General features: G+C 58.5%; 1 protein-coding gene across 6 annotated transcripts in view; it reads left to right on the forward strand.

Moving 5' to 3' along the window:
* CHCHD6 (coiled-coil-helix-coiled-coil-helix domain containing 6) overlaps positions 1-8,124 on the forward strand; it is a 250,194-nt gene extending 242,070 nt beyond the window's left edge. For 5 of the 6 annotated variants that reach the window (XM_046681054.1, XM_046681069.1, XM_046681079.1 and 2 more), the window contains 2 exons: positions 5,139-5,274; positions 7,922-8,124. In XM_046681054.1, the coding sequence (XP_046537010.1) occupies positions 5,139-5,274; positions 7,922-7,927 (142 nt within the window). In that variant the 3' untranslated portion in view covers positions 7,928-8,124. Of the gene's footprint in view, positions 1-3,386; positions 3,567-5,138; positions 5,275-7,921 lie in introns of those variants that run through there. The other variant, XR_006891462.1, reaches the window with a different exon arrangement.
* The last annotated feature ends 349 nt before the right edge of the window (positions 8,125-8,473 follow it).

Consider the following 8,473-nt stretch of genomic DNA (forward strand, 5'->3'; position numbering starts at 1 on the left):
GTGAGTCGGAGTAACGCGGGATGCTCGGATGGAAGGCTCCAGGGGGCTTTGCGATACTGGGGTCTTGAGCTCTGGAAGGCAAATTGTTGGCAAGGACCTGGGGCTTAGCAGTTGGGGAAGGAGAATTCAGGGGTGGCAGGAGTGGTTGATGAGAGCCCGGGGGTCTGCACAGCAAAGGGAAAGGGGCGAGAGGCCTTTGTGCCCAGAGTGGGTGGGGAGGGGTGCGGCTGCCTGGAGGCAGAAAGGATCCCCGTGTGTGGTGCTTGGTGGTGAGAGCGATGCCCCCTTCTCAGATAGGGAATGGGGCGGTGGTCCGCAGTGTTCAGGGGCGGCTCTTCACCACTGTGCTTGTGGGCCTGACTGCATGATGCCGTGGGCTGGGCAGTGTGTTTTATTCCTGGCTGAGGCTTTCCTTTGCCTAATGTTCGTATTCAGTGCTCCTACCATGGGAGCACGTCACCCCCAGCACAGAGGTAGACCTCTGGTTCAAGGGCAGCACGGGGAGTGATACTGAGTACCCAGAGGTGGTCTTGGCGTCGGTGCAGCCTGTTAGCCTCTCTGAGGCCTCACTCCCCAGCGTGTGACTGGTCAGCATGGGGGACCTGTTGTCCAAGTGGACAAGACAGTGCTTGGAGTCGGGTGGTTTCCGCTTCCTCCTCGCCGTGTGCCCCGCCTGTGGCCATCACGCCCGCTCTCGGGGGTGTCAGGGAGGCGAGGTGTGGAAGTCCTTTGTGCAGGCAGAGCAGCATTCAGCCCATTTCTTGAGTGCCCATGACACTGTGGGCCTGGAGGCTGTGCTGGTGTTGGGGACAGGCCCTGTGTGCCGTGTCCCAGGCCACTCTGTGCAGTGGGGCCCTCCCTATCTGACTCCTGACCACACAGTGGAGAGGGGCAAAGCCAGAGCTTTGCCCCACGTTTGTCTGACCCCAAAACCTGTGCTGTCCTTGCTGGCCCACAGGGTGCCTCGCTCAGCGGTCTGTGGCCTTCTTAGAGAACGGATGCTGTCATTGGAACCTTAAGATTCCTGGGAGAGAGGCACCAGTGCGGCCTGGGCAAGATCTGGACTGTGCTCGGAATGATTTCAAGGCTTAGGTTATAGGGAGAGGGATGTGTTCAGACATGTCCCACCTTCAAGTCTCCATCTGGAGTCCCAGCCCCCAAAGCCTTATTGTCTTAGCTCTGCTCCACCAGCTGCCACCGGTCACACCTGCCTGCCTTCCTCAACCCTTTCCCCCACCCCACCCTGACCCCTGCCCCGCCTCGGCCTCCCACGCTGACAGCCAGAGTGCTAATCAAAGCGGCACTTCACAGTGCACACTGTCACACACTCACCTGTCTGGCCTTCGTCACTGCCAGCACGGGCAGTGTTTCCATGGTGTGGATGAGGAGAGTAGGGGCTGGTGAGGTGAGCCGACTGCCTTACCATTGCACTCGAGGCCTTCAGACTTGGGTGACGTGAACACCCTCAAAGCCACAAAGACCGTTAGATCTTACTACGCAAAGGGCATGCTCACGGCAGTGAACGGCCCTCAGACAGGGGACCAGGACTCATCCCAATCGCTGGAGAGTTCACAGCACACTCGGGATACATTTATTGTGTATTTGTCGAGCAGCTGTTCACAGACTGGATGTTTCTAAAAGTCTGAGCCGTTTTGTATGCAGTGCAAACAAGGTTGCCATGGACCAGGGCCGGCAGGGCTCTGCTTGTGTGGAAGGCACCTGTTTTCGTCAACAGTCCGACCCATGCCCCGCCCGGCCCTGCTTCAGAGGAAGCCTTGTATTTGGAGAGCTCTGCTCTCCCCATCCTACCCGATTCAGAGCCGTTTTGCAAGCAAATGGGTGGAATTTCTTCTAGTTGACATTTACCTGCCAGTCTGTCTCCTCCTATTGTTCCTGTCCCAGAGGAGAGGCCTCTACAGTCCCAACGGTGGTACTGGTGTGGAAGCCATGGGTTTCACCACGGCCCAGTTTCTCCTGAATCGGGTGTCCACTGGGTGTTCCGTGAGGTTTGCCCTCAAAACACACGGGCCCTCGTCCAGGGACCTGAAGCCACAGGAGAAAGGGACCGAGGGCGAGGGATGAGTTGTGAAGCGACTGCTCTGCCCACCGACGAGCTGCAAAGTGAGAGCCAGGGTCTCTGCTGCAGGTCTGAGGGGCGCTGTGGGCCACACCGCTCATCCTGTCCGGGACACCCCTCTCCACACACACCTGTTAGGCTCACACAGACTCGCAGCTGAGGGCAGCTCTGCCTCCATGGGCCCGGCGCTCCCCGACTACGGGTGCCTGCTGTGTGCCCGCCAGCAGCTGGGCTGCGGCAGGAGCAGGCGCTCGGGGGCATGTGATGGGAGTGTGCCGCCTCAAGGGAGTCCAAAAGAGGGAGCCAACCTGCGCCCTCGGGGAGCTGCTGGTGTCATGGGACGGCTGGTCAGCAGGAGCAGGAAGGGCTGGTGAGAAAGGGCGGCAAAGGGGCCGGGGTGGGGGAGCCGAGGAGCAGACGCGGCCTCACAGGCTTCCCCCTGCCCAGGACAGGGCTGATGCAGGCAAGGAGCGTCGTGCCTCCCAGAACGGCCCCCAGAGGTGGGAACAAGGAGAGGAAGATAGTTGGGGTGGGGGCAAAAAGCGCAGAGCTCTGGCCGCGGCGTTCCTGCGGAGAATGCCAGGGCACTGGAGCCAGGCGACAAGCGCAGTCACACAGACCACTTGCCTGAGACGAAACGCTGTCCTCCGAGAAAAAGGCCATTTTAAAAGGCCCACAATTAGACACATCTGTGTCAGAAAGTTTTTAAGTATAAGAATGGAGAAATATTCTACAAGCATTGAGGGGAATCAGGTGATTGCCCTGCTGTCCCCCGGTTCTCGGCTGCCTCAGATGACGAGCAGCAGATGGAACCCAGCGAAGGGGATACCAGGGTCCCGAGAGGGCAGGGCTGAATCCAGGGAGCCCACCTGTCTTCCATGGGCACGAAGAAGAGAGGCTAGTGCTGAGAAAAGACACCACATTTCTTAAGAAATCTCTAAGACGCCATCCATGCCACGGAGACGTGAACCAGAACTGTGATCTCAAGGACGGGAATGACACAGTATTGAAGGGCCAGCCTCATCTCTAGGGTGGCAGCCTCAGAACCTGGTGGAGTCGCATGTCGTCGGAGCCTCCTCAGCTATCCCCACTGTGCCCCTCCCTCCCGGGAATGGGACGACTGCTTCTCCCGGCACGTCCTTCGCCTCCTGAGCCTCAAAGCTCAGTGCTGGCATGGCATGGGAGCCGTGGACGGCTGCTGCCCCTCGTCCCTGCTGCTGCTTCAGTTTAGAAGCCCATTTTTTTTCAAGCCCCAGGTATAAGTCTTATTGGTCTTGGCTAAACACAGTCAATTCACTCCCCTCCTTAGTGATTGTTTTCGGGGTGGGCATGTGACCCATTTCTGGCCAATGGGAAAAGAAGAGAGCTGACATGCATGAGACGGCAGCCCTGAGGATGACGGCCAGCATGGGGACGCCACAGGAAAGAAGGGGACCCAGGCCCAGCATGACGTCCTTGGTACCAGAAGTGCCACCTCCAGACCTGTAAGGTGGGACAGTTAGATACTGGGTACCTCATCTCCTAAGTGTTCTGTTGCTTGCTGTTCTTGACTGATGAACTCAATGCGTCTGAGTTATCTTAAAACAATAATGGTGCTCCTCCGTTCCAGCGCCTATGCATGCGAAATTTTAAAACATGGAGACACGGGCCAGGAGAATTACCAATCTACGAGTGTGCCCCCATGAGACAGGACCAGAGCCACATAAAGCATGACAGTGATCCTTTCACTGCTCAGAACCATAGCAGAGGTTTTCTGCATGTGTACAGCCCCTGCTAAATGCCCTGGGCGGTGGCCCTGTGTGATGGAAAGGCCACATCAGGTGCTGCGGGTCCGTCTATGCCTTGAGGCTTCTCTGTGGACCCGGCCTGAAAACCAAATTGGAAAACCAATCTGTGAAAACAATGTGACCAAAACCACGTAAATAAATATATCCCGGCTCCCCCACTTCTAGCAGTGTGACCTTGGACAAGTTACTTAACTTCTCTGTAGCTCAGTTTTCTAATTTGTAAAAGGGGATGATAAATATAGCACGTATTGCACAGAGCTGTTAGGAGGAGTCGGTGAGGAAGGTGGTGCCTGGCACAGTGAACACTGTGGTGTGTGAGTGTATGTGAGGGTGTGCACGTGTGAGAGCCAGAAAGGGGAACAGAGAGGAGAGGGGGCGGGGGTGGTGGGAGAGGAGTCAGGAAGGGCACAAACGGTCAGAGAATAAACCCACGACGCTGGTGACCAACTCTAGCATGATCTTTATTTCACTTTTTTGTTTTTGTTTGGTATTTTTAAAAAGAAAACATATCTTTTTTTTTGAGGAAGATTAGCCCTGAGCTAACTGCTGCCAGTCCTCCTCTTTTTGCTGAGGAAGATTGGCCCTGAGCTAACATTCATGCCCATCTTCCTCTACTTTCTATGTGGGACGCCTACCACAGCATGGCTTGCCAAGCAGTACCATGTCCACACCCAGGATCTGAACTGGCGAACCCGGGGCCGCTGAGAAGCAGAATGTGTGCACTTAACCACGGCGCCACCAGGCCGGCCCTATCATTTTTTGTAGGTTCTAAACCTACTTTGATAAACAAAGAAAGAAAAAATAGAAAAGTACCCCGAAATACTGCAGGGGTGATCTCTAGGAAGTTAGATTCTGAAAAATTTTATTTCTGTTTTAGACATTTCTATAGTTTTCCTCATCATGCATGTCTTAGTTTTGGAATCAGAAGAATGCCTTCCTATGAGAAATGGCTGCAGAATGTGTGGTCTCTGGGTCACAGTCGGTGGACACCTCAGGTTGGGGGAGCCCTGGGAGGTGGCGCGCCCAGGTCGGGGTCCTCTGGCTGGCCCCCTTGGCTGTCTCCCCTTTCGGAGAGAGCCTGGCGGAGCCCCCAGCCCCTTCCCCTCAGCACCTGCTGCTGATTGAACCCCTGCGGTGCCCACGTCTCTGAGGGTAACTGGACACTGGTGGCCAGCAGGAGCCTAGCCCAGGTCTGACGTGTGTGTTGAGCAAGGGAGCCAGTTCCCTGCCAACCCTCTGGCTGAGCCCCAGGCCCACCTGCCCTCTGCCCGCAGGCCCCGCAGGCTGGAGCCCGCGTGCTCAGGGCTGCAGGCGCAGATTCTCCGCTGCTACCGTGACCACCTGCAGGAGGTGCTGCTGTGCTCCGACCTGGTCAAGGCCTACCAGCGCTGCGTGAGTGCGGCCCGCAAGGTAAGGCCTGGCCCTGCCCTCCTGGCCCCTGTGGACGCGTCGGGGCAGGGCACCCGCGTGCTGACCTCTGCGCTTCTGTCTGCTGAGTCGGACTTTCGGAGCTCCAGGCCTCTGCCCTGGCACGGGGAGGGACTCTTAGGCCTCAGATGTCCTCAGTCCTTTCCTGGCTCAGACGTTCTTCCGGGCTGTTCCCACGAGTGCTCTCGGATGCCTGGGCTAGGAAAAGGGGGCCCTGTGGGCGCTGGGCCCCACTAGGCTGAGTCTGAAAGTGGCACTGGGTAAAGTCAGGCCCCACCTTCAAGGGGCCGCCCACCTAGTTGAGGGCATGTATGGGCCACCCGCTTCTTACCTTTGGGCAGTTGGGGGTAGGAGCATGGAGAAGGCCCCCGGTGCAGGGTGGGGGTCATAGAAGGGCAGAGACAGCCCTGTGGAAGAGGGAAGAGCCTCGGATTCGGGAAAGTGACGGGAGTTGGGGTGCAGCCAGCCTGAGCTGGGGAGGGGATGCAGGTCCTTCTCTGTCCCCTACTCCTGTGCTGGTCCAAAGCAGCATGCCAGGGCCCAGCTCTGGGGAGGGAGTGGCATAGCGGTCCCAGGTCTCCTGCACTCCCCAGCCCCGCTTCAGGGGGGCTGTGGGCTGTCGGAGATGTCTGGGGCTGGCGGCGCCCCTACCCTGAGGTATGGCCTAAGGCCTTGCCCTCATTCTCCCACGCTCCAGCCGGCTCCCACTGCTCTCCTCCTGCCTCCCCTAGTTCCTGTTCCTCTTCTAGACAGTTCCGTCTCCCTTCCCGGGCCCAGCAGTACAGTGCTCCAGGCTGGACCTGGTTCCTCCCCACCCTGACATGGCACCCCCACCTGGGGGCCTGGCCTTCACTCCAGGGGCACTTGGCTTGGAGCTCGCCAGAGGGCTGACGTGTTTGTTAAAAGAACCTGGCATGGGGCCTTCTTCCCATGGAAAAGCCTCTTTTGCCGGAATAAGAGACAAGTGGCTGTAGGTGCTGGTTGTGGAAAGGCTGAGGTCAGAGGTCAGTGGTGGTCGGGCCTGGTGTGGCAGAGTCTCCTGCTCAACAGCCCAGCCTCTCCAGAGGCCTCCTCACGTTTCTGTTGGCTCAGACCACAGCTCTGCCCTGCTCACACCCGCCCTGGGCTGGGCACAGCCCACACCAGCACCTGCTGCCCAGCATCAGCTCTGGCCTCTGGGATGCAGCAGCGAGGGACATCGCAGAGCCCCATGGCCCCGCTGTGGAGCGTGGAGAGCTGTTTGCTCGATTTCAGACTGAGCAGGAAAGACAGCAGTTCCTGCAGTATCGTCGACAGAAGGAGCGGGAGCTGGGCCAGCTGCACTGGGCCACGCCGTGTGGGCTGTGGGACGGGCAGCTCTCCCCATGCCGCTTTGCATCCACCGAGGTCTTTGTGAAGGGCTGCACAAAAATCCCTTCTCCCGCCGGGATCCAAGTCTGTTCCAAGCCTCTGCTCACCACGCACCTGACTTCCCGAGGGAAGACCTAAGGCTGTGCTGTGGCCCCCTTGGCTTCCCCGCAGAGCCCTCGTCCAGCCCCAGCCCTGACTCTATCCTCGCTCGCTCCGTCCAGGCCCCACGCCATGACAGTTTTCAGCCCCTCCCCCAGCAGAATATTTCTTTAACAAACACATCTCACCAATGTATCTTCATTGCACCGAGGCAAAATGTGATTACGGAGGAGACAGATTGCATTTAACTCCAGTGTGTTCTCTGTGGCTCCAGCATGCTTGAGAGGGGCTCTGGGGCACTGCCAGGCCTGGCTCTCTCCTCCTGGCCCCGCCCCCCTGGCGTTCTTAAAGCCTAAATTGGAGACTGAGCAACTGGCAGCAGCAGAGACCGGTCTGCTCCCCGGCTGCGTCTGCAGCGTTCCTTCGGGAAAGCATGCTCGGCGGACTCTCGCAGGCCTCGTAGCGCAGACGCTCAGCTTGCCACTGTGCCTGAGATGCTGCAAGTGCGAGAGAAACTCCCACTGCCCTCAGCCAGCCTCCTCCAGAGGATGGCAGGTTAAAGGATCTCTAATGGGGATTTGCTTCTGGCAGCAGCCAGGTGGCAGGAACCCTCGTCTCTGGCAGCCAGGAGTAGGTATAGGACAGAGGCCCACCTGGTCTGGAGCTGGGGCAGGGAGTACCTCCCCAGAGCTCCTGGGGCACGCTCCAGCACCTGGGGGGCCTTCCATGCCCGGGGACGTGTGCGTGTGTGCGGATGTGGACAGCACCTCGGAAGCAGGTTTCATTGAGTAACCGCCTGATTGTGAGGGCTCTCGTGTTCCAGAGCACACTCTCCGAGTGGTTTCACTTAGAAAATCCAAGTGGTTAAGTACGAGAACAGAGGGGAGACCTCAATGGGGCAAAGGAGAGTTGGGCTGGGAGCTGTCTCTACACAGGGTGGCGTGGGGAGGCCCCTGTTAGCTGGTCGCTGCGGGCATGTGCTGAGTGGGCACTGGGCACAGAGGTGAAGAGGCTCAGCCCCAGGCCTCGGGGACCAGCTGGGGAGGACGGTTTCCACTAACGGCTCACACTCACGGGGCATCGAGAGCCTGAGGCCCTGTTGGAGCTGAGGCCTGGGGGATGCACAGGGGCCCTGGCAGAATAGGGCTGGAACTGAACTCTGCCTTGTTCTCCTTTGTAGGGTTGAGGAGCAGCCATCACTCTTGGCCCTGGCAGTGACTTGGAGCCCTGAAGAAGGGACCAGTTATGGGGCCACAGGCCACAGACACCGTGCCCAGCCATTTCCCGCTGGGTGTCTACAGATGCTTCTGTGCCATATGCTTAAGAAATCGAGTGTGTGCGAGTGTCCAAAAACAAATAAAGCACATGTCTTTGTTTCAGTCATTCTCTCTGCTGGCAGACAGTCACTGCTGCCTCCTCTGTGTCCAGCCCTGTGCCGGACCCTGGCAGTGCAGGCAGAGTGAGACAAGCTGCCCCCTCAGGGAGGACCTGGCCTAGCAGGGGAGATGGGCATGGAAACCCAAAATTAGGCCTCAGCACCAACAGGCCACCCAGAAGCAGGTATGAGATGAAATGAGGGGAAAGCGGTTCTTTCCAGGGATGGAGCAGGGAGAACAGGCCAGCTTCCTGACGGAGGCTCTGTCTGAGCTCCAGCACGAAAGCTGAAGGATGGCTGGAGGGCAGGCCAGAAGCTGAGGAGATGTGGGGCTTGGGGGGAGCACAGGCCCAGCCC

Source organism: Equus quagga, chromosome 1 (assembly GCF_021613505.1).
Source record: "Equus quagga isolate Etosha38 chromosome 1, UCLA_HA_Equagga_1.0, whole genome shotgun sequence".
NCBI classification, from domain to species: Eukaryota; Metazoa; Chordata; class Mammalia; order Perissodactyla; family Equidae; genus Equus; species Equus quagga.